Source organism: Phocoena sinus, chromosome 14, assembly GCF_008692025.1.
Source record: "Phocoena sinus isolate mPhoSin1 chromosome 14, mPhoSin1.pri, whole genome shotgun sequence".
NCBI classification, from domain to species: Eukaryota; Metazoa; Chordata; class Mammalia; order Artiodactyla; family Phocoenidae; genus Phocoena; species Phocoena sinus.
Genome location: NC_045776.1, coordinates 22,885,830 through 22,911,807, shown reverse-complemented (window position 1 = coordinate 22,911,807; position 25,978 = coordinate 22,885,830). Strand labels below are relative to the sequence as shown.

General features: G+C 36.1%; 1 protein-coding gene across 3 annotated transcripts in view; it reads left to right on the top strand.

Moving 5' to 3' along the window:
- Positions 1-24,352, top strand: part of SMAD4 (SMAD family member 4) — a 60,399-nt gene extending 36,047 nt beyond the window's left edge. For 2 of the 3 annotated variants that reach the window (XM_032653835.1, XM_032653836.1), the window contains exons 9-12: positions 6,239-6,422; positions 7,455-7,623; positions 16,196-16,334; positions 17,826-24,352. In XM_032653835.1, coding sequence (XP_032509726.1) covers positions 6,239-6,422; positions 7,455-7,623; positions 16,196-16,334; positions 17,826-18,037 — 704 coding nt within the window. In that variant the 3' untranslated portion in view covers positions 18,038-24,352. Of the gene's footprint in view, positions 1-6,238; positions 6,423-7,454; positions 7,624-16,195; positions 16,335-16,867; positions 16,981-17,825 lie in introns of all 3 variants that reach the window. The other variant, XR_004353073.1, reaches the window with a different exon arrangement.
- Positions 24,353-25,978: the final 1,626 nt, after the last annotated feature.

Here is a 25,978-nt window from a genome sequence, read left to right as displayed (position 1 = left end):
TTGCCCAATTATTTAAAATCATTTATTGAAGTTCAAATGAATACATTCAACACATTTTCAGAGTTAAAATTGTAGTAGTTTTGACTTATTTGTAGTGAGGTGGATGGACCTAGAGACTGTCATACAGAGTGAAGTAAGTCAGAAAGAGAAAAACAAATACCGTATGCTAACACATATATATGGAATCGAAAAAAAAAAAAGGTTCTCAAGAACCTAGGGGCAGGACAGGAATAAAGACACAAACATAGAGAATGGACTTGAGGACATGGGGAGGGGGAAGGGTAAGCTGAGATGAAGTGAGAGAGTGGCTTGGACATATGTACACTATCAAATGTAAAATAGATAGCTAGTGGGAAGCAGCTGTGTAGTACAGGGAGATCAGCTCGGTGCTTTGTGACCACCTAGAGGGGTGGGATAGGGAGAGTAGGAGGGAGACACAAGAGGGAGGAGAGATGGGGATGTATGTATATGTATAGCTGATTCACTTTGCTATACAGCAGAAACTAACACACCATTGTAAAGCAATTATACTCCAATAAAGAGGTTTAAAAACCAGTTTTAGAGAGGGCAGACAGCAGAAGCAAGAAGAACTACAATCCTGCAGCCTGTGGAATTAAAACCACGTTCACAGAAAGACAGCCCTCTGCCTTTTGATCTCGTCTATGTACCAGATGAAGGAACAAGATAAAACCCTAGAAAAACAACTAAATGAAGTAGAGTTAGGCAGCCTTCCAGAAAAGGAATTCAGATTGATGATAGTGAAGGTGATCCAGGACCTCAGAAAAAGAATGGAGGCAAAGATTGAGAAGATGTAAGAAATGTTTAACAAAGACCTAGAAGAATTAAAAAACAAACAAACAGGTGAGCAATACAGTAACTGAAGTGAAAAATACACTAGAAGGAATCAATAGCAGAATAACTGAGGCAGAATGGATAGGTGACCTGGAAGACAGAATCGTGGAATTTATGGCTGCAGAACAGAATTTTAAAAAAAAGAAAGAAAAGAAATGAAGGCAGCCTAAGAGACCTCTGGGACAATATTAAACGCAACAACATTCGCATTATAGGGGTCCCAGGAGAAGAGAGAGAGAAAGGACCTGAGAAAATATTTGAAGAGATTGTAGTCGAAAACTTCCCTAACATGGGAAAGGAAATAGCCACCCAAGTCCAGGAACCGCAGAGAGTCCCATACAGGATAAACCCAAGGAGAAACACACCAAGACACATAGTAATCAAATTGGCAAAATTTAAAGACAAAGAAAAATTATTCAAAGCAGCAAGGGAAAAACGACATATAACATACAAGGGAACTCCCATAAGGTTAACAGCTGATTTCTCAGCAGAAACTCTACAAGCCAGAAGGGAGTGGCATGACATATTTAAAGTGATGAAAGGGAAGAACCTACAACCAAGATTACACTAGCGGGCAAGGATCTCATTCAGATTTGATGGAGAAATCAGAAACTTTACAGACAAGCAAAAGCTATGGAGAAATCAAAGGCTTTACAGACAAGCAAAAGCTAAGAGAATTCAGCACCACCAAACCAGCTCTACAATAAATGCTAAAGGAACTTCTCTAAGTGGGAAACACAAGAGAAGAAAACAACCTACAAAAACAAACCCAAAACAAGAAAATGGTATTAGGAACATACATATCTATAATTACCTTAAACGTGAATGGATTAAATGCTCCAACCAAAAGACACAGGCTCGCTGAATGGATACAAGAACAAGACCCATATATATGCTGTCTACAAAAGACCCATTTAAGACCTAGGGACACATACAGACCGAAAGTGAGGGGATGGAAAAAGATACTCCATGAAAATGGAAATCAAAAGAAAGCTGGAGTAGCAATACTCATATCAGATAAAATGGACTTTAAAGTACAGAAGGTTACAAGAGACAAGGAAGGATACTGCAGAATGATCAAGGGGTCAATCCAAGAAGAAGATATAACAATTATATATGCACCCAACATAGGAGCACCTCAATACATAAGGCAACTGCTAACAGCTCTAAAAGAGGAAATCGACAGTAACACAATAATAGTGGGGGACTTTAACACCTCACTTACACCAATGGACAGATCATCCAAACAGAAGATTAATAAGGAAACACAAGCCTTAAATGACACAATAGACTAGATAGATTTAATTGATATTTATAGAACATTCCATCCCAAAACAGCATGCTGATTACGGTTTCTTCTCAGGTGCACACAGAAAGTTCTCCAGGATAGATCACATCTTGGGTCACAAATCAAGCCTCAGTAAATTTAAGAAAATTGAAATCATATCAAGCATCTTTTCTGACCACAACGCTATGAGATTAGAAATCAGTTACAGGGAAAAAAACGTAAAAAACACAAACACATGGAGGCTAAACCATACGTTACTAAATAACCAAGAGATCACTGAAGAAATCAAAGAGAAAATCAAAAAATACCTAGAGACAAATGACAATGAAAACACGACGATCCAAAACCTATGGGATGTGGCAAAAGCAGTTCTAAGAGGGAAGTTTATAGCAATACAATCCTACCTCAAGAAACAACAAACATCTCAAACAATCTAACCTTACACTTAAAGGAACTAGAGAAAGAAGAACAAACAAAACCCAAAGTTAGTAGAAGGAAAGAAATCATAAAGATCAGAGCAGAAATAGAAACAAAACTGTAGCAAAAATCAATAAAGCAAAAAGCTGGTTCTTTGAGAAGATAAAATTGATAAACCATTAGCCAGGCTCATCAAGAAGAAGAGGGAGTAGACTCAAATCAATAAAATTAGAAATGAAAAAGGAGAGGTTACAACAGACACCGCAGAAATACAAAGCATCCTAAGAGACTACTACAAGCAACTCTGCTAATAAAATGGACAAGCTGGAAGAAATGGACAAATTCTTAGAAAGGTATAACCTTCCAAGACTGAAACAGGAAGAAATAGAAAATATGAACAGACCATCGCAAGCAATGAAATTGAAACTGTGATTAAAAATCTCCCAACAAACAGAAGTCCGGGACCAGATGGCTTCACAGGTGAATTCTATCAAACATTTTGAGAAGAGCTAACACCCATCCTTCTCAAACTCTTCCAAAAAACTGCAGAGGAAGGAACACTCCCAAACTCATTCTATGAAGCCACCATCACCCTGATACCAAAACCAGACAAAGATACTACAAAAAAAGAAAATTATAGACCAATATCACTGATGAATATAGATGCAAACATCCTCAAGAAAATACTAGCAAACAGAATCCAACAACACATTAAAAGGATAATACACCATGATCAAGTGGGATTTATCCCAGGCATTCAAGGATTCTTCAATATATGCAAATCAGTGTGATAACACCATATTAACAAATTGAAGAATAAAAACCATATGATCATCTCAGTAGATGCAGAAAAAGCTTTTGACAAAATTCATCACCTATTTATGATAAAAACTCTCCAGAAAGTGGGCATAGAGGGAACCTACCTCAACAAAATTAAGGCCATATATGACAAACCCACAACAAACATTCTCAGTGGTGAAAAAGTGAATGCATTTCCTCTAAGATCAGGAACAAGACAAGGATGTCCACTCTCACCACTGTTACTCAACATAATTTTGGAAGTCCTAGCCAACTCAATCAGAGAAGAAAGAGAAGTAAAAGGAATACAGATTGGAAAAGAAGTAAAACTATCACTGTTTGCAGATGACATGATACTATACATAGAGAATCCTAAAGATGCTACCAGAAAACTACTAGAGCTAATCAATGAATTTGGTAAAGTTGCAGGATACAAAATTAATGTACAGAAATCTCTTGCATTCCTATACACTGATGATGACAAATCTGAAAGAGAAATTAAGGAAACACTCCCATTTACCACTGCAACAAAAAGAATAAATTACCTAGGAATAAACCTACCTAGAGAGACAAAAGACCTGTATACAGAAAACTATAAAACACTGATGAAAGAAATTAAAGATGATACCAACAGATGGAGAGATACATCATGTTCTTGGATTGGAAGAATCAATATTGTGAAAATGACTCTACTACCCAAAGCAATCTACAGATTCAGTGCAATCCCTATCAAATTACCAATGTCATTTTTTGCAGAACTAGAACAAAAAGTCTTAAAATTTGTATGGAATCACAAAAGACCCCGAATAGCCAAAGGACTCTTGAGGGAAAAAAGAGCTGGAGGAATCAGGCTCCCTGACTTTGGGCTATACTACAAAGGTACAGTAATCAAGACATTATGGTACTGGCACAAAAACAGAAACATAGATCAATGGAACAAGATAGAAAGCCCAGAGATAAACCCATGCACCTATGCTCAACTAATCTATGACAAAGGAGACAAGGATATACAATGGAGAAAAGACAGTCTCTTCAATAAGTGGTGCTGGGAAAACTGGACAGCTACATGTAAAAGAATGAAATTAGAACACTCCCTGACACCATACACAAAAATAAACTCAAAATGGATTAGAGACCTAAATGTAAGACCAGACACTATAAGTCTCTTAGAGGAAAACATAGGAAGAACACTCTTTGACGTAAATCACAGCAAGATCTTTTTTGGTCCACCTCCTATAGTAATGGAAATAAAAACAAAAATAAACAATTGGGACCTAACTTAACTGTAACTTAAAACTGTTTGCACAGCTAAGGAAACTACAAAGAAGACCAAAAGACAATCCTCAGAATGGGAGAAAATATTTGCAAATGAATCAACGGACAAAGGATTAATCTCCAAAATATATAAACAGCTCATGCAGCTCAATATTAAAAAAAACAACCCAATCCAAAAATGGGCAGAAAACCTAAATAGACATTTCTCCAAAGAAGACATACAGATGGCCAAGAAGCACATGAAAAGCTGCTCAACATCACTAATTATTAGAGAAATGCGAATCAAAACTACAATGAAGTATCACCTCACACCAGTTAGAATGGGCATCATCAGAAAATCTACAAACAATAAATGCTGGAGGGGATGTGGAGAAAAGGGAACCCTCTTGCACTGTTGGTGGGAATGTAAATTGATACAGCCACTATGGAGAACAGTATGAAGGTTCCTTAAAAAACTAAAAATAGAACTGCCATATGACCTAGCAATCCCACTACTGGGCATATACCCAGAGAAAACCATAATTCAAAAAGACACATGCACCGCAGTGTTCACTGCAGCACTATCTACAATAGCCAGGACACGGAAGCAACCTAAATGCCCATTGACAGATGAATGGATAAAGAAGATGTGGTATATATATATATATATATATACAGTGGAATATTGCTCAGCCATAAAAAGGAACAAATTGGGTCATTAGTAGAAACGTGGTTGGATCTAGAGACTCTCATACAGAGTGAAGTAAGTCAGAAAGAGAAAAACAAATATTGTATATTAACGCATATATGTGGAACCTAGAAAAATGGTACAGATGAACCAGTTAGCAGGGCAGAAATTGAGACGCAGATGTAGAGAACAGACGTATGGACACCAAGGGGGGAAAGCGGTTGGGGGGAGAGCAGTGTGATGAATTGGGAGATTGGGATTGACATGTCGACACTGATGTATATAAAATGGATGACTAATAACCTGCTATGTAAAAAAGTAATTTAAAAAAATTATAGTAGTTAACATGAATGGACTTCACTAAAAATACAGATGGGACAAATGACCTTTCATCCAAGAGACAACTGAAAAATCCTGCTCATAGAAACTGTGTAGTTGGAGTGTAATTAACCTTGACTCTTGTCTGTGATGTCTGACTTGGTTATGCCCTCTCTTTCATTTAGGGATCTATAAATATATACCATAGATTGATGTTATTCAAGAACACTTCTCTGAAATACGTATTAGAATCAGTGTGCTTTAAAAAAAATAAAAGTTCAGACTACATAGAAAATATTATGTGCAGTTAGATGAAACATCATGGTAAAAAAATTTATGTTTCTAATTATTTCCGGTCTTTAAATTCCCTGTTGATTGGGTACTTTCAGGTAAGAACCAAATTCCAGATTTTAAAAATGACTTTTTTTAAGTTTCAAGAATGTTAGATAGTAAGCTGAAAAGTAGAAGTCATGGCAGTGCGTACTTTATAATGCATTATAAATTCTTTTGGGTGCTCTCCCTTTCCTTCACCCTTTAAGAAAAGCTTTGTCATATGGAGTGAAAGTGAAAGCCTTAAATCTTTCTCACATGATTGGCTGTTCTCTCCCATTTATCTCCTATAGCTCCTGAGTATTGGTGTTCCATTGCTTACTTTGAAATGGATGTTCAAGTAGGAGAGACATTTAAGGTTCCTTCAAGCTGTCCTGTTGTTACTGTTGATGGTTATGTAGACCCTTCTGGAGGAGATCGCTTTTGCTTGGGTCAACTCTCCAATGTCCACAGGACAGAAGCCATTGAGAGAGCAAGGTATTGATTGTATAGATAGATAGTTAATTTTAAAAATTGAACATAATACATTGTCTTTTATTCAGAGATATCTTTCAATGTAAATTATGTTTTCAAATATAGATAAAAGAATAAAGATTGTCTTGAAAATTCAGAATTTGTAAGCATTTCATTTGAATTGTAGATGTTTGTTATTTAAAAGATGATAAAATACAGTCTTTTTTTAAAAGTTAGTGAGGTTTCTGTGTTTTGAATCGTAACTAGACCTTTTGGAACCCGGTTTGAAAACTAGTTTTTATTTCCTCTGATTGTATGATATTTCTCCAAATTTATTGAGAGGAAATACCATAAAATGAAGACATGTTTCCACAGGTGATATTTATAATGGAAGACTGATAATAAAAGGTAAATGGTTAAGTAAATTTTAATACACTTTCATTTTTATGCAGTCATTAAAATATAAAAAGTTTACATAATCAAATGTAAATACTTAAGATGAAATATTACAGGAAAGCATACACAATTTTAGGTACTGTGTGATCTCAACTCTTTAAGGAAACGTGTGTGTGCATAAGCACATAATCTTGGCTCTATCCCTAGCTGTGTGATTTTGGCAAATTATCTACTCTCTAAGCCAGTGCTGTCTAATAGAATTTTCTGTGATGAAGGAAATGGTTTATATCTGTGCTGTCCAGTATAGTAACTTCTAGCCACATGTAGCTGTTGAGCAGTTAAAATTTGGCTCATGTGATTAACTGAATTTTTAAATTAATTTAAATTGAATTGTGAAGGTTAAGTGAGAATTTATATTGAATGTTCCTGATACATAATAAGCATTATGTGAATGTTCATCATTATTACATATGAATAGGATACTAAAAAAAATAAAGAAACATACAGAAATGTTAACAGTGGCTATCTTTTGGTTATGGTGTTATATAATGTCCTTTATTCTTTAAAATTTTTCAATATTGGGTATGCTATATAATCTGAACTAAAATTTATTTTTAAATACTTATCAAAATGAAATGTGATTCACTTTTTCTTCCTAAGGTTGCACATAGGCAAAGGTGTGCAGTTGGAATGTAAAGGTGAAGGTGATGTTTGGGTCAGGTGCCTTAGTGACCATGCAGTCTTTGTACAGAGCTACTACTTAGACAGAGAAGCTGGGCGTGCACCTGGAGACGCTGTTCATAAGATCTACCCAAGTGCATATATAAAGGTTAGTTGCAATTTTACTCAAATATTTTAGACTTGGAAAGCTCTGTTTGTTGTTTAAAGAATTGAGATGGAGGTGGGAGGAGTGTAAAAATGTCTCTTTATGTATTAAATAATCAAATTATGTTTGTATATAAAACACATTTCCTGGGCACTTTTTTTTTTTTTTTTTTTTTTTGTTGTGGTACGCGGGCCTCTCACAGTTGTGGCCTCTCCCGTTGAGGAGCACAGGCTCCGGACGTGCAGGCTCAGCGGCCATGGCTCACGGGCCCAGCCGCTCCGCGGCATGTGGGATCCTCCCGGACCGGGGCACGAACCCGTATCCCCTGCATCAGCAGGCGGACTCTCAACCACTGCGCCACCAGGGAAGTCCCTCTGGGCACTTTTATTGATATGATTGGTTATTTAGTTTTGTGGATGCATTCATGCCCTATTGTTTTATTAGCAAATTTGTTAAATGTTTTAGGGTAATACACAGGCTCTTGAAAATACTGAGTGAAACCTCCAAATTTCCTTTGATATAAAATATGTAAAACTCAGACTCTGAAATTGCATCTTAGCCAACCTTTAGAATTTTATGGAAGGGAATTCTAAAAGTATAGCTTTTCACATTAAGAACTGAGAAATGAAAAATTCTTCAGTACCACTTTTTTTAAGGTTATTTTGTGCATTAAATAGTTTTATTTACTATATTATATATATACTATATATATACTATAATTTTGCAAATTAAGCCTGAGGTATTTTTCATTAATTATTACATATTCAACCTATTTTAATTTTAATTTATAACATACACTGTTTTTGAAAGTGGAAGATGGTAATTAGATACCCTAAATATATTTCTAATTTCAGATTTTTCACCGTCATCCTCAGCATGTTTAAGATTAGCTATTGTAAGTTAGTGGAATTAACTCTGCCTCATCACTTAGTCCTGGGAAATTGCTTAGCACACAAATAGAATTATCTTTATTTGTGTTTTCTAATTTTTCCACAAGGAATTTTGCTTATTTGTGCTTTGTTATTATTTTTAAGTGGTGCTGTGTTTCCTCGTACGCTTTGTAGTCTGTTTAATATTTGTTGGCAAGTTTTTCTCAAGAGATTTTTTAATTTTTTCCTTCCCGTCATTGCTTCTCCCTGTAGGGCAGTTTTGCCTTAGTCTGGCACCCTGGGATCCACATCTCAGGACCAATTCTTATATTTAGAAGGTAGAGGAATTTCTGTCCCTTGAGGAAATTGAGTTCCAATCCCCAGGTATGCTCAGGGCCTAATTTCCTGTTGCATAGATTTCTCTGATGCTTACCTATGCCATGGACAAGAATTTTATTCCTAGTTGCATTTCTGAATTAACTGTCAAACTGTTTTACCAGCACTTGATTTATGGGCAGGTGCCCAGTTGTAGCCCTCGGAGAGCCTGTTTTCTCATTCCATATCACTCTGAGAAGTCAAATTCCTGTCCTCTACACCTGTTTGGTGCTGGTACCCCAGGTACCTTCTGTCTTTCGTCCTTGCTCTCCACTGTGGATTTTGTTTATCCATCATAAGTTAATGGACATGAGTTGTGTCTACTTTTTGGCTATTATGAATAATGCTGCTATGAATAGTCATGTATAAGTTTTTAGGTAGATGTTTTTTTTCATTTTCTTGGATATATGCCTAGGAGTGGAGTTGCTGGATCATAAGATAACTCTATGTCTGACTTTTTGAGGGACTGCCAGACTGTTCTCCAGAATGGTAGTGCTGTTTTACATTTCCACCAGCAATGTATATGGAGGGTTTCTGTTTCTCTATATTCTCACCAACACTTGTTATTATCTGCCTTTTTTATTTTAGCCATCCTAGTGGATATGAAGTGGTATCTGCCTCATTGTGGTTTTGATTTGCATTTCCTTAATGGCTAATAATGTTGAACTTCTTTTTGTGTATTTATTGGCCATTTGTGTTTCTTCTTTGGAGAAATGTCTGTTCAGATCTTTTCCCATTTTTTAATTGGATTTTTTAGTCTTTTTATTATTGTTATAAGCATTCTTTATATATTCTGGGTATCAGTCCTTTATCAAATACATGATTTGCAAATATTTTCTTCCATTCTTTGGCTCGTCTTTCACTTTTTACATGATAATGATTTGCAGCACAAAAGTTTTAAAATTTAGTATAGTCTGTCTATTCTTTGGTTGCTTGTGCTTTTGGTGTCATATCTAAGAAACCATTGCCTAAGGCAAGGTCATGAAGATTTATGCCTATGTTTTCTTCTAAGTGTTTTATACTTTTAGGTCTTATATTTAGGTCTATGATCCATTTTGAGTGAATTTTTGTGTATGGTGTAGGGAAAGGATCCCACTTTGTTCTTTTGTATGAGAACCAGTTGTTCCAGCAACCATTTGTTCAAAAGTCTGTTCTTTCCCTTATTGAATTATCTTGACACCCTGTTGAAAACTCAATTGACCTTAAGTGATAAAGGTTTTTTTTCTGGGACATCAATTCTATTTCGTTGCTGTATATATCTATCCTTGTGACAGTACTACCCTTTCTTGATTGCTATAGCTTTGTAGGAAGTTTTGAAATTGGGGAGTGTGAGCTTTCCACCTTTGTAATTTTTCAGGATTATTTTGGCTATTGCCAGCCCCTTGGATTTCCACATGAATTTTATGATTGACTTGGAAGATATCTATTTTTAATAGTTTTTCTAGCCTTTGTATATGTTTGGAGCAGAGAGCAGAGGTGATTATGCATAACTATGCATCCATCTTGACTACAAGTCTCTGGATTACTTGTGCAATTAGAAGTGAATGGACAGAGGACTACAGTGTTGAATATATACTTTGTGCCAGACAGTAGTTATGAACTTAACGGATATGAGGTAGTATTTAAAACATTTAAGCTTAAAAAATGTGGAATCTTGTATAATTAATTTCTAGGATTGTCAAATAATGTAGTATCTCTATTTTGGTACAAATGGTCCTTGAAAAGCCACCCAGGTATGAGACGTGTCATCACTTGATAAACCACTGTCATGGATAGATTTTTATAGCAATCTCAGACTTTTGCCTTGAACAATAAATAACTCTCTTGTGGTACATTTTAGTGGAGTAAAAAAAATCCCATTTTTGTTATATTAACTAAGATTTAAAAATAGTTATTTCTGTTTACTAAGTATATTGTTCTTCAGAAGAGTCTTCTTATTAGCCAGAAAGAGATGCCAAATTTATCCTAAATCTAACCATTGGCCTTTTCTTCATTTACTAATTTTTTTGGCCGCAGTAACTAAAGTTTAGGTTGTCAGGTAGATTATCACCAGAGATCGTGTTACTGGGGTGAACTGCATACAGATACATGAACCCTTGGAAGGAGTGCCCTTACATTGGGGAGTCCACATGGGGGAATCCATCCCTACCCCCAATACACATACATACACACAAACACATTTTTTTCTTTTTAGTTAAAATGAGGAAAACATAGGTTTGAAGAACCATTCTTTCATTTTATAAACCAAGAAGCTAGGACTAAATTGTATTTTTTTTTCTCCTAAGATGTTGATTTTTTTTTTCCTGCTTCTCTCATGATATAGCAGTCACCTTATATTTATGAAAATCTGATGTAACAAAATGGCATTTTACAAGCTTTAAATGGAGCAAATGTTTGAATTCTGTTTGAGTGGCATTGCTCTTTTGCTTTCAAAAGTAAGATCTGTTTTGTTTGTGTTGCTTAAGCAGTAGACACTCAGGTTTTTTAAGAGCTTTTTTGAGATACTGAGATAATTCACATACCATATAATTCACCCATTAAAAGAGTACAATTGAGTGATTTTTAGTATATTCACAGAGTTGTGCAACCATCACCACAATCAATTTTAGAACATTTTCTTCACCCCAGAAAGAAACCTTGTACTCTTTAGCTGTTACCTCCCAACAACCTATTTCCGCCAGCTCTAGACAACCACTAATCTACTTTTTCTCTCTATAGATTTGCCTACTCTGAACAATTTTTATAAATGGAATCATATAATGTGGTCTTTTGTGACTTCTTTCACTAAGCATAATGTTTTCAAGCTTCATCCATGTAGCATATATCTGTACTTCATTCCTTTTAGGACTGAATAATATTTCATATACCACATTTTGTTTATCCATTCATCAGTTGATGGACATATGAGTTTCTACTTTTTGGCTATATTATGAATAATACCACTATGAACATTCACGTACAGATTTTTGTGCGAACATACGTCTTCATTTCTCTTGCATATACCAAGGAGTGGAATTGCTGGATCATAAAATAACTCTGTGTAACTTTTTAAGGGACTGCCAAACTGTTTTCCAAAGTGGCTGTAGCATTTTATATTTACAGCAGCAGTATATGAAGTTTCTGATTTCTCTACAGTCTCATGAATACTTGCTGTTATCTGTGTTTTTGATTTTAGTCATCCTAGAGGGTGTGAAGTGGTATCTCACTGTGGTGGTTTTTGATATGCATTTCTCCTGTGATGATGAGTCAGTTTGTTTTTGAACACATATATGTTAGGGGCAGGGGGCAGGCTGTGTTTCTAAACCACAGCTGGACTAGGTTGAAGGTTATTATGATCCCACTTAAGTTTATTCCCACTTACTATATATCATGATTCTTACCTCCAGGTCAGATTACTTAGCAAGTCCTTAAAGCAGTCTTATATTCAGATGCCCAGTATACCACCAACACAATTATCTGTTTCTCTTTCTGGATTACTATTTCTTGGTGTTGATTTAAACAGAGTACTGTAACTGAGCCTTATAAAGAAGAATGCCAAAATTTGACTCCTGGTTGAAAGAGAATATCCTGAAGATGTTGACAGTGATCTTTATAAGACACTCACCTTTGTTAAATAATAAGTTTGTAATAAACTTATATGAGAGTAACCACAGGAAATGTGTTTAAATAAATGAAATCAGAGGTAAATTGTTGATTAGCCCAGGGGTGGTGATGAAATATGTTTTGGATCTGAGCCAAAAAGAATATTTAAAACCTTTGGTTACTTTGAATTGTTTTTATCAACAACTCAGTCAAATTTTGAAAGGAAGATGGTTGCATTTCAATGAAAGCCTTAATTTTGCTATCCAGTATAACAGATGAGACCTGTTATGGTATAGACAGAGTATACAGTGGGGAAGCAGCCTGAGTTTTAGTTAGCAGTATAGCCAATAATATGTCTTTTGGTGTGGGTGCTGTAATTACATAAATAACCCACGTGGAAAGAAGGTTTGCTGAGGTGCTTAATGAATCATTTTTACTACATCTGCAGATAAAAGTTTTAAAATTTCATCTCTGTGGTTAATATGTGCTCCTGGTGTTAGCATAGATTTAGATTAAGACAATCGAAATTATGATTGTTTATAACATATTGTAAAGAACCTATGTGTGAATATCTCTTGGTTATTTTTAATAACTCATGGTGGAGGTGGGGATATGTTGAGAACATATTGAACCCTGGGAATTTATAAGTAAGCTGTATTCCCTCCTCCTGGGCCATACTAGGATAATGATGGTTAAAAAAAAATTTTTTTAAGTGGTTGTAAAGACCTAAATGTAAAACATAAACCTCTTAGAGGATAACATAGGAGATGACCTTGGGTATGGCAGTGACTTTTTAGATACAACATCAAAGGCAGGATCCATGAAAGAAACAGTTGATAGGCTGGACTTCATTAAAATTAAAAATGTCTGCTCTACGAAGGACAGTGTCAAGAGAATGAGATGATTAGCCACAGACTGGGAGAATATATTTACGAAAGACACATCTGTTAAAGGACTGTTATCGAAAATATAGAAAACACTTAAAACTTAACAGTAAGAAAACACCCTGATTAAAAAATGGGCAAAAGACCTGAATAGATGCTTCAGTGAAGAGGATACATTGATAGCAAGTAAGCATATGAATAGATGTTCAAGTTCATATGTCATTAGGGAATTGTGAATTAAAACAACAGTGAGATACCACTACATACTGGTAGAATGGCTAAGATCCAAAACACTGACAAAACCAAATGCTGGCCAGGATGTGGAGCAACAGGAACTCTCATTCATTACTGGTGGAAATGCAAAATGGTACAGCTACTTTGGAAGACAGTTTGGTAGTTTCTTACATAGCTAAATGTATTCTAACCATATGATCCATCAGTCACACTCCTTAATATCTACCCAAATGATTTGAAAACGTATGTCCACACGAAAACCTACACACGGATGTTTACAGCAGCTTTATTCACAGCTGCCAAAAACTTAGAAACAACCAACATGTCCTTCAGTAGGTGAATGGGTAAATAAACTGTGGTACATCCACAGAGTGGAATGTTATTCAGCACTAAAAAGAAATGAGCTATTAAGTCATGAAGAGACATGGAGGAACCTAAAATGCACATTACTAAGTGAAAGAAGCCAATCTGAAAAGGCTACATGCATGTTGTATGACTCCAACTCTGTGACATTCTGGAAAAGGTAAAACTATGGAGACGGTAAGAAGATGAGTGGTTTCCAGGGATAGAGAGGAGGGAAGAACTCATAGGCAGTGCGCATAGGATTTTTAGGGTAGTGAAAGTACTCTGTATGGCACTACAGCGTTGGATATGTGTCGTTATACATTTGTCTAAACCCATAGAATTATAAAACCAAGAGTGAACCCTAATGTAGCCTGTGATTTGGGGTGATAACAGTGTGTCAGGGTAGGTTCATCGATGTAGCAGGGGCACCACTGTGGTGCGGGGCGTTGACGGTGAGGGAGGCTGTGATTGAGTAGGGAGGCAGAGCTCACTTTACTTTTTACCCAGTTTTATCGTGAGCCTAAAACTGCTCTAAAAAATAAGGTTTGTTAGTTTCTTTCTTTAAAAAAAAGTGGTTGTAGAGCTATTTGGCATTTCAAATATTTGAGTCCCACTTTGTACTGTGCTAGGTGATGCCTTCTAAGAGGTCAGAGAGCCCAGTGGAAAATTTCAGAATCTAATGGACTCTTGGGAATCTTGAAAAAACAGTGGGTTTTGTTCTGGGCATTGCGGGATTTCTGATTTCCAGACCTGACTTTGTCATACTTTCTGTCCTGAAGCCTTTTAGGACTGATAGTTTGGTCAGGTAATAAATACATCTATTTGTGACAAATTTCTATCTCTTCAGAGAATGGGATAGTCTAAGTTTTGTCCGTCATTGATGCTGGAAGATTGGCATTGAGTAGAGAAATAAGTAAATAGGAATGTGGTTTGCTGTTTGGAGAGGGTTCTCTTGTTTATTGTTGTTGTATGCTCTTATGTTTCATGTAAATACCATGGCTAAAGACAGAATTTTTCAGGCATCTGAAAACTAATGGTTTGGGTTCCAAACCTGTTGTTTATCTGATAAAGTACTATGTTATGCATTCTTTGATTTTTTTTTTTTTATTGTCAAGGATAATTATGCTTGCTTACATTTGGGTTTTGTGCATACTAGAAGGATTTTTTTAATGTAATTTACTCTTGACAAAGGAATATAGTCACATGGTTCAGAAATTAAAATGATATAAAAAAAGTGCATTGAGCAGTCTTGCTTCTACTCTGTCCTTGTTTTCCTTTCTTGCGACTTCTAAGATGATCACTCTGCTTGTGTAATCTTCCAGTGCTTTAAAAAATGCCAGCCCTTGGCATGGCTGATAAAGAACATTGAAATTACTTATGAACTCCTTAACTTATCCTGAAAGGTCAATGGCTACATGGGAGACCAAAACTAAAATAAAATATAATAAGTAACATTTATTGACAGCTTACTGTATACTATGCCAAGTTTATAACAACCTTATAAAAAAGCATGTACACTTAGCATTCCCATTTTATAGATAAGAAAATTGAGGCCTCAAGAGAGGTTAAGAAATTTAACCCATGTAGGTAGCAGGTATCAGTGATAGGATTCAAAGCTAAGCATTTTTTTTTTTATCACGAGCATACAGAAAGTAATGAGAAACTAGTTAATGAAATCCCATGTGTCTATCACTGAGATTCAGTAGTTGTTAAGATTTTACATTTACTTGATCTATTCTTTCTCCTCTGTTTCTAAAGTATTTTAAAACAAGTCCTAAATATCATGTTATTTTGCTCCTATGGATTAAAGTGTGCATCTCTGAGAAATGTAGTTGTTTTCTTATATAGTGACAGTGCCTTTTATTCACTCCTCCAAATAGAATGATAAAGAAAAGAAGTTGGCCGTGTGATCTAGGCCATGGATTCAGCCTAAAGAAAACTCTCAGCAATTTGGTTATGAAAGGGAGGGATGATTTCTTAACTGTTCATTTTACACAGTGGTGTGCTTTTTCACAAGGACAATAATGGCTGCCCCACACTGAACTCTAGATAAAGGATACAGAGAGCTGTGGCAGCCAAAGCTGTCCTCATAGTGAAATGTGCCTCTTGGTGAGCTTCAAGCCACCTTTCCTAAGAACTACATATACATAAAAAATTAAAATTTTGAATTCTTTAATTCTGAGAGCTAAATTAAGCTATGAGTTTTAAATAAATTGTGCATTGGTTTTTGATGTATGGAATATTTTCTGCTGGACTCATGGCATGAGACTTATACTTTTCTTTAAGGTCTTTGATTTGCGTCAGTGTCATCGTCAGATGCAACAACAGGCAGCTACTGCACAAGCTGCAGCAGCTGCCCAGGCAGCAGCCGTGGCAGGAAACATCCCTGGCCCCGGATCAGTAGGTGGAATAGCCCCAGCTATCAGTAAGTATACTTTTGATTTTTTTTTTTTAAAGTGCAATAGTTGGCGTTTTATCTTGATTGACTCAGTTGATTAGTTAATTTCAGCAATAATAGAAATTAAAGTTCTTTTTACTGGGATAACATTTTTGAATTTGTAAACAAAAAAAAGAGAACTGTTCTTCTGTAATAGTTGCCCTTTGTTTAGGACCCTGTGTTCATTCTTTTTGTATCAAAAAAGGGAGTATGGGATAAAGGAGAAAGGGGGCTATTATATTATATTGATCAGTCTCCCCTTTTTTTTGCTGATGCTTTTAATTCTTGCCTCACCAGCCAGGGTGGGTTGAGATCACCGACATGCTTTGCTTTATTCTAGAAGGAAAGCATATTTCAGTTTCAGAGTTAGGCACCTCTCCAGTTTTTTCTTAAGTATGCTAAGCATGGAGAGAAAACTAAGTGAGGGTGGTATTTTGGTAACTTGTAGACTTTTTTTTAATTTTAGGGTAAAATTGAACTGTGTGCCAGGTTTCACACTGATGGGGAATTTTTTACTGCAGAGTTAAACTCCTGACTATAGACTTTTATGATGGAAACACGTGGCACCCATCTTCCACGTCTGAAGGCATAACTAGTGATTCATTCAACCCCTGTTCTTAACCTCTTCAGTGTGGTAAGCAAATCACACTGGCTAAGAAAACTGCAGTGGCCCTGCAGGTTTCTCTACAGTACATAACAAATTCCTCCCATTAGTTTCATTGTAATATTGATGAATGCAGATTGACTATATGACTGTATGTTCTGACTGGAAAATTAGATGCAGAGTCTCCGTTGTGGCTTATGTTCAGGAGTTTACAATTTAGAGGTAGATAAGGCATACTCATTTAGAGAATTTTATTTTTTAAAAGATTTGGGCATCTAAACCATTAATTTGCTAGTTTTGATGTTATAAACATGCTTTTACTAAAGAATCCAGATCTATTATTAAATTTTTCATTCTCATCTACTGCCCCCTGTTGAGTAATTACATATTATCTCCGTTACATTGTGAAACTGAGAGACAGACATCATCTGGGTCATCCAAGAAGTCTTAGTGGAACCAGGACTGTTAACTGTCTCATTATTAGTCATGTCTTACTCTGAACTAGACTGTTTAGACAGACAGTAAGGTTCTTAGAACCAACCTGTAGACATGCACTACCTCTTAAAAACAAGTTGTTTTTTATTCCTTCACCTCCACTTCTAAAGAGAAAAACAGGTGGGGTGTTGGTGGATTGTGGTAATTCATAATTGATGGTAGCTAGAAGACCCATGTGGAATGTAGGTGGTCTTTACCAAAAGTTTTCAGTCCCTGTTGATAAAGTATAGATCTACACTTACTTTTTGGCACCTTGACAGAGAAGTTATATGCTGGGGAGAATGAAGTAAAGAAAGCTAATCACCTTATTAATGTAAGATTTAGGGAGGATGGGAAGAGATCAGCTGTCCCTCTGACGTCATCTAAATCTTTTCTGTTAGGTTTGTCAGCTGCTGCTGGAATCGGTGTTGATGACCTTCGTCGTTTATGCATACTCAGGATGAGTTTTGTGAAAGGCTGGGGGCCTGATTACCCAAGACAGAGCATCAAGGAAACACCTTGCTGGATTGAGATTCACTTACACCGGGCCCTCCAGCTCCTAGATGAAGTACTTCACACCATGCCTATTGCCGACCCACAGCCTTTAGACTGAGGTCTTTTAACTTAATGTTGGGGCCCTTAACATTATCAGGATGGTGGACTATAAAATGCAATCCTGTTTATAATCTGAAGATATATTTCACTTTTGTTCTGCTTTATCTTTTCATAAGGGGTTGAAAAATGTGTTTGCTGCCTTGCTCCTAGCAGACAGAAACTGGATTAAACAATTTTTTTTTCCTATTTAGAACTTTTCAGGCATGGCTCAGAGCTTGAAGATCAGGAAAAACACATTCTTATTAAATCTTCACCAGTTATGTATGAAGGAATCATTCCAATGCTGGAAAATTTAGCCCTTTAAAATGTTTTAGAGCCTTTTATATGCAGAACATTGATATGTGTGTTATTCTATAGAATAAATTCAATATTGCTGATTTTAAAGGCAGAGAAGTTCTCAAAGTTAATTCACCTATGTTATCTTGTGTGTGAGTTGTTATTGTTGAACATACTTTACTCCAAAATATTGTGCCATGCGGGTGAGTTAATTTTACCAAGAGCAACTTTACTCTGTGTTTAAAAAAGAAGATAGTAATGTATTATAACCTTTTATGCAAATGTTTTTTTCAAGTTAAACTAGTGAAGATGATTTCAATTCAGATTGTCTTGTGACTTCAATTTTTCTTTTGCCAAGGCAAAACACTAATCTCTGTATATTGAGAATTCCTTAAAATTACCAAAGGAATATCATTTAAAATTACATTTGTTATCTTTGTTGGATAACTGTTTATCACGAAATCTACTTTAGCCCTGTTAAACAGTAGATGTATTCTATATTTCTAGGCACAGGGTTGGTTACTAAGAAGCCTAGAGGAGGAATTTCTTTCCTTCATTAACATAGGGAAAGGTTTTGTATTTTTAAAAACACTAAAAGCAGTGTCACTCCATCTAATATCTTAACCATTCTGCAAAGGTGGCAGTGCTTAAACTAAATAATGAATATTTTGGGAATTGCTAAATTCTGTGTTAAATACAGTGCAGAATAAGGGAAACATTACCGTTCATAATAGGTAGTTTGGATATTTTTGTACTTCATTTGATGTGTGACTTTTTTTTCGTATACTGTTTAAATCATGTATGTTATGACATTGTTTAAAATTCAGTTTTTGTATCTTGGGGCAAGACTGCAAACTTTTTTATACTTTTTGGTTATTCTAAGCCCTTTGCCATCAATGATCATATGAATTGGCAGTGACTTTGTATAGAGAATTTAAGTAGAAAAGTTGCAAATGTATTGACTGTACCACAGATACAATATGTATGCTTTTTACTTAGCTAGTAGCATAAATAAAACTGAATCTCAACCTGCAAAGTTGAATTCTAGGTTTGATTTTTAAGTTTTTTTTCTTTTGCACTTTTGAGTCCAACCTTAGTGGCGAGACACCTTCTACTAAGTGACAGGCAAACAGCCAGTACTATTGGGCAGCTTTGGTTTTTTTCTCCCACTCTACCAGGACTTCCCTATGGACATTATGTATCAAGTGTAGGGTTGGTTATTTTTTTAACTTTTATTTTACTGTAGCAAAACTAGGCCTGATTGTCTATAAGATAAGTAGGTTGTCTACAGGATAAATAGTGTGAAATAAATCAAGGATTATCTTTCAGCTGTTTTTGCTTTCTTCATGGAGGGCCTTTCTAAGTGTAATAAGATTATTTCAGGTGTGTTACAAGTTTGAGACATGAGAAACACTTAATGCATGATAGTCATCCTTATATCAACTTAAATCAACAAATCTTCTACTTCTTTGCTTAGGTCTTCTTAGTAAGACCATCCTAGAAACCACTGAGTTTGCTTATTGCTGTGATTTAAACATATCTTGATCCAAGCTACTTGTATTTTGTTTTTTAAAATAACATTTCTACCAACTCATTTATACTCTTGAGTACTTACAGATACTTCTGTTAAAGACCTAATCTTAATCTGTAAAGTTTGGTGATTTTACGTTTTATTGGCAGATTTTTTAAAAGGTATCTTCATTCTCTAGAAATTTTTTACTTAGGTCTGTTTTATTGTGAATGAAGAATAGGAGCAAGAGGAGAGAGTTTTAGAATAACAGATTTTAAAAATTGAGGATGTTAGATTAGAACCACAAGCATGCTATGATATAATCCATTGCCTCCTATTCTACTTTAAAGAAGGTTTACATGTTTAATCATCTAGGGAAAGTATTGTGGAAAATATTTGCTAAGTAGTCTGTCTTTCAGGCCAAGCCACCCACTTTGGTTTCCTTTTGCAAAGAGCCATAAAAATACAAGTACATAGAAGTACTTCTAGTTATTAATTGCTTTATACTTGTGCCTAGGTTCAGTCACATGCTTTTGAGAAAACATCTAATATATTATAATCAGTTATTTCTGAGGGCTTATAGTTGTTGAACAGTATTTACGTTTCTTAGAGGTAGTCATCTTTGATGAGTAAGACTAAAAGAATCACAGTGTTTAAGATTTTATGGCTATTTTAAGAGTAGAATAGTGTCCACAGTTCTTGGAATCTGATTGCTCTGAGTATATGGTTCTGGGTGTGTTTTCTCTAGCTAGTTCATATCTCAGAGACTCTCAGAATATTGAATTTCAGTGGAAGCTGAGAGAGAGATGAACCAGGTTTGTACCTTTATAATCAATCCAGTATGAGGCCCATTCCACTTTTGTCTAGTGCCTTTCAGTGCATTATCAAAGGGAAATCCTTAAATCCAAAATGGTGTTGCCTTTATTTTCCAGGGAGTAGATTCTTTTGTGGGATATAGTCTGTCATTTTTTATAGTATACTACCCCTGGTATACAAAGATAATGATAATAAATCACTGCCGTATAACCTTGTTTTTCTAGAAGCATGGCTCGTTTGTATTGACCTAATAGGCAAATAGGTTGCCTGTCCCATTCCTCCTGTAAACATCGTAGGTTTACAGGTTGAGTGACCTGGCTTAGGGATAACCATACTCAGAATACCCAAATAAAATGAACACATATGAGCTGTGTTGTATTTCAAAGTTAAAAATCCACTTTCGTGTGGAAGGGTGTAGTGTAGAGAGGGGGTATTTGTAATAGAACATTGAAGGCAAAATAAAATGTCCTGTCTTCAGATGATAAATATCTTATTTCGAAAGTTTATTGCAGTTGTCTTTTTGACCATGCCCATCTGAAGAAGGGAAATTTTACATGTTCCATGGTGCTCCTTAAGTATATGTGGAGATTAAAGAATATATGGTGAAGTATTTCGATTCCTGGTTTGGTGGTAACTAGTTAGTAGTTACTAGCTATTATGCAAAATCAGATTAGTTCAGAACCTCTTTGAGAGCCTTTTGGAAGAAGAAGTTTTATTCTCAGTGAGGCAGAATAATCCTTTTTGTTGATAGTTTCTATGGGTTGCTCCCTCCATCACTGAGTCATTTTACTGGCATTTAATAATAGCAGATTGGGAAAATGGTGAATTTTAGGTTACTGGGGTAAATGAGTATATGAAAGCAATTACCTGTATGTAAAGTCAGTTAACAACTCTTTTGTGGATGGGGTTTGGCTAAGACTAGCAGATAGAAAAAATGCTTTTTTTTTTTTCCTTCCTAAAGGCAGAACCCATTGTTGCGGATAGCTATCTGTAAATAATCACCTAAGTCCTCCTTTGCAAGATTATTGAAGATGGGGTATGAGAATCTTGTGTGCAACCTTTCTATTTTTTCCTCACAACTAGATAATTTCTTTTCTCCTAAGATATATCAGGAAGGATGTAAAAAGTTAGTGGCCTTATTCATAGCATCCTCAGGCCCAGCCTTGTCTGTAAGCACTTGTCCCAGTGTTGCTAGGTTGTTTATCTTATTTATCTGGTATCACTGTGGAATGGAATTTTCTGCATAATCCAAACTTGCCTTATTTAAGCAGTAAAACTTTTTTTACTTTGGCCATTTTTTTGGGTGGAGTTATTTGATATGTATATTAGAGAACATACTAGATACAGTGTTTCTTTTGTGCCTCCTGTCTTGTAGACTTTAGAGGCTGCTAAGACATGTGGGACTGTTTTACCTGCACTGAATGGTCGCAGACTCCTATGGTTTGGAATGTTTGGTTTTGTTACACTCCCCCCGCCCCTTTAATGATAGCAGCCACTTCCTGTGTGTTACTAGTATACCTCCCCTTAGTTCCTTCTTCCCTTTCTGATTCATTTTCCCGACTGGGCAAGGAAGCCAGATAACCATACTTATTAGAACTTTCTTTAAAACACCAGGGCAAACTGGGACAGGACCCAAGGAAGCTTCCTGTAAAGTATTGAAAAGAACTTCACTGCTTTGGCATTTGATATCAGTTTGACTGCTTAGTGTGCTTCCTGATTCTTGCTGAGTTTCAGGTAGTTCAGATAGAGAGAAATGAGTCATATTCATAATTTTCCCCTTTGAAAGGTTTAGTTGCTTCCACTTGAATGCTGCTCAAACAAATACTGAGGTTACAAGGGTTGGTTACTAAGTTAGCATCAACAGCCAGAGGCAATACCATTACCTAGAGGACACCAGCAAAAAGAAAAGAACAGCAAAAAAAACAAAAACCTTGGAAAATGAGGGGGTCATTTTTGTTTTGTTTTGTTTTGGTGTCCCCTTTTTGAGTCCTATCTTCTGGCCTTCCTCCTCTACAGATATTTTTGACCTTTAGGTGCCTTTATGAGAATTGAGGGTCTGATATCCTGCCCCAAGGAGTAGCTAAAGTGATTGCTGATGTTTTCAGGGATTTTAACATCAGACTTGAATGAACCTTTTTTTCTTTTCCTTTCTTCATCATCTTTTTTTTTTTTTTTTTAATGTAGGAAGAACTAAGGAGAAAACTCTAGTGAAGACAATCATTTCTCTCTATTGATGCGGATAATTTTCAGTTTATTTCAGATGCTTTCTCAATAGGTCTCAGAACTAGTGTTCTTGTTCAACCTGAAACTAGTAGTGGCTCTGGGCTGGGGCCAGACAGTTGCACTCTCTAGTTTGCGCTCTGCCACTAATTTGATGTATGACCTTGGGCAAGTCATTTACCTTCTTTGGGCCTCAGTTGCCTCATCTGTAAAATGAGGGAGTTGGACTAGATGAGTTCTTCCAGCTCTGAAGTTTAAGTGACCTTGCCTACCTTGCAGCAGTTTTTGATTTCTTCCTTACCTTTGGTCTGCTGTCTGAGGGGGCTTTTTACTTATTTCCACATTATTCAAATGAGACTAGGCTTGATATTTTATTACTGTTCTGTGGACAAGAAGTTACATAATATGTCCTTAAAACTTAAATTCAACCAAAGGCCTAGCACCGCCTTGGGGGCTGCAATAAATACTTAAAAAAAAAAAATGGAGAAAAGCCTTTATCTTATTTTCCCATCATCTCTATTCAAGGTGTATTAAGGCTTTTTTTGCTGTCATGATATTCTACCTTTTGGGTTGGTATGTGTGTGACACCATCCTCTTAAGTACTGTGTGCTGGTAATTTTTTTTTTAAACTAAAATGGATTGAAAACTTACTGTAAATGCCTAATGGTTATTAGAGGTCATTGCTTTGGGTCTTTGGTTTCTTAACTCTTCTATTCTGAAAACAGGGAAATTCCCTTGAACTGTGTCAATTAAAATGGTTTATATGACTCAAGAAATCAATACCAGTGGATGATTATTCACTTTATTTTTGGCTCTTTTTAGGTCCATTTTGATTAGAAGACTTTTGGCTGGAGCATTTCTTTCAGAGTTCTCTTCCAGCCTATCCTTGGATGAGTGTAATTAATGGACTTGGCTTTTTCAAGGACCTTGAGAACCTTCCTTGGGGGGTGGGTCAAGGGTAGGGGATTGGGGAGTCCTGGTAGAGGCCAGCTGTGTGGTGGCTGGAAAGGAAGGAATGAAACCAGCTGCTGTTGCTGTGGCTGCTTGTCATTGATAGAAGGACTCATGGGCTTGGATTGGTTAAAAGGCCAAACATAGAGTCAGCAAACTTCTTCCAAGTTGGGTTCTGGCCGATGCCTTGGACATGTGATTTAAGGGAAAAGTGTGAAAGCTCCTGGATGATGAAAACCTGGTGAGCTGCAGAACCATTTGGAGGAGGTGACTAGGGGTTGGGAACAGATTTGGTGATAGTATTTCCCAACTCTGTCTCCTTCTCTGAAGTCAGAGGAATGCAGCTATGCCAAAACTCACAGAAGAGCCACATTTAACCTCTGCTTTTGGGAAAACTGGTTAGCTAAGGCTGGTAGTTCTTTTGTGGCTTTTTGTATACTTTTGCCTGGTTGAAGTCTGTGGCTAAAAAATAGTTGAACCTTTCCTGAGAACTCTGTAACAAAGTATGTTTTTGATTAAAAGAGAAAGCCAATTAAATCATTATGTGCTCATTCTTTTTCTTAAAGCCTGTGGATGTTTTAGATCTAGAAAGAATTTCTAATCACGTAGCGAATTCTCAGACTTGAGGACATTTTCCTTCATTGCTTTGTGGCAATTGAAATGGGAACTACAGCATTTCAAATATGACCATGGGAGAACAGTCCCCATTCTTTTCTCATTTCTAAAAGGAGAGAGTGGAATTGATGGTGGTTGAAGAGGTGGGTACTAGGGAATTATGAGAACCAAGATGCTTAAAGGAGAGACAGAAATTGGAAATTGGAGACTGACCCTATCATTGCCCATCTAAGGATAAAGAAAGCTATCCCCCCCTAGCTGCCTCCTTTATGAAATGAGGGGTCAGTGTGGGGCAGGGGGTGGTCAGGTAAGGTGTTTCTTTGGCAATGGCTTGTAAAAAAAAAAAAAAAATCACGACCAAATCAGAATTTTCTTTCTCGTCTTGCTGATGTGAGTTCCAGAGACATTTATCAGGCCGAGAGACTCATTCTCGCCTGACCTAAAATTTACAGTATTTTAAGCTGGACTTGGAGAGGGTTGTTGATTGGCATGCTGTTGAGGGGAAAAAACAAAACACAAAAAGCATTCCTTTGTGGAACTCTTCAGGAGTAAGGGCAGTTTTGTATATTCTTCATCTCTCTCTGCCCTCTGCTTTTGACCCTTGATTCTTTGTGCTTTATTCCATCTCCTGCCTTATCACAGCTCCCACAAATGACAACCTGAAAAGTCCCAACTCCTCTTCAAACCCTTCTCACCCTGTCTTCTCACTGTGATAAATTGTAGTGCCCTTTACCCTCAGCCCTTTCTGTTCTAAAAGAACAATTCTTTTAGTTCTGGCCCTACTTTGGGAATGGCGTCTACTTCTTTATTTTGATGTAGTCCTTTTGGGCCAGGCAGATGGACAGGATGGGTTCAGGGAATTTGTCACCAGCAGACCTACCCTAAAAGAATGATGCTTAAAGGAGTTTCTCTAAACAGAAAGGAAATGATAAAAGAAGAAAGGTAATATCAAGAAGAAATTTAAAATATGGTAAGCAAAATAATATATATGGTAAGCAAAAATATGTGTTAATACATAAATCTTATCTTGAGTTTTCTAAATTATGTTTGCTAGTTGAAGCAAAAATTGCAATACTACCTAAGGTGATTCTAAATGTATACAGAGTAAACATTTAAAACTATGAAAAAGCTAACCAAAGAGATAAACTCAGAAATACTATAGATAAATCAAAATGGAATTCTAAAACATGTTCAGGTAACTCACAATGAGGCAGGGCGGAAAAGAAAACAAGCAAAAAAACAGAACAAAGAGAAAATGTTTTTTTAAAATGTCAGACTTACTATCTAACATATTAATGATTATATTAAATGTAAATGGTTTAAATATACTAATTAAAAGACATATTGGTAGACTGTATTAAGAAACATGACCCAACTATATACTGTCTACAAGAAACTTCAAGTATAACAATATAGGCAATCTGAAAGAAAAAGGTTTATAGGAAAATATATATTAGGTAAACAGTCAAAGAAAAGCAAGATTGGCTATGTTAGTATCAGATAAAGTAGATTTAAGAGCAAAGAAAAATGCCAGAGATAGAGAGGGACAGT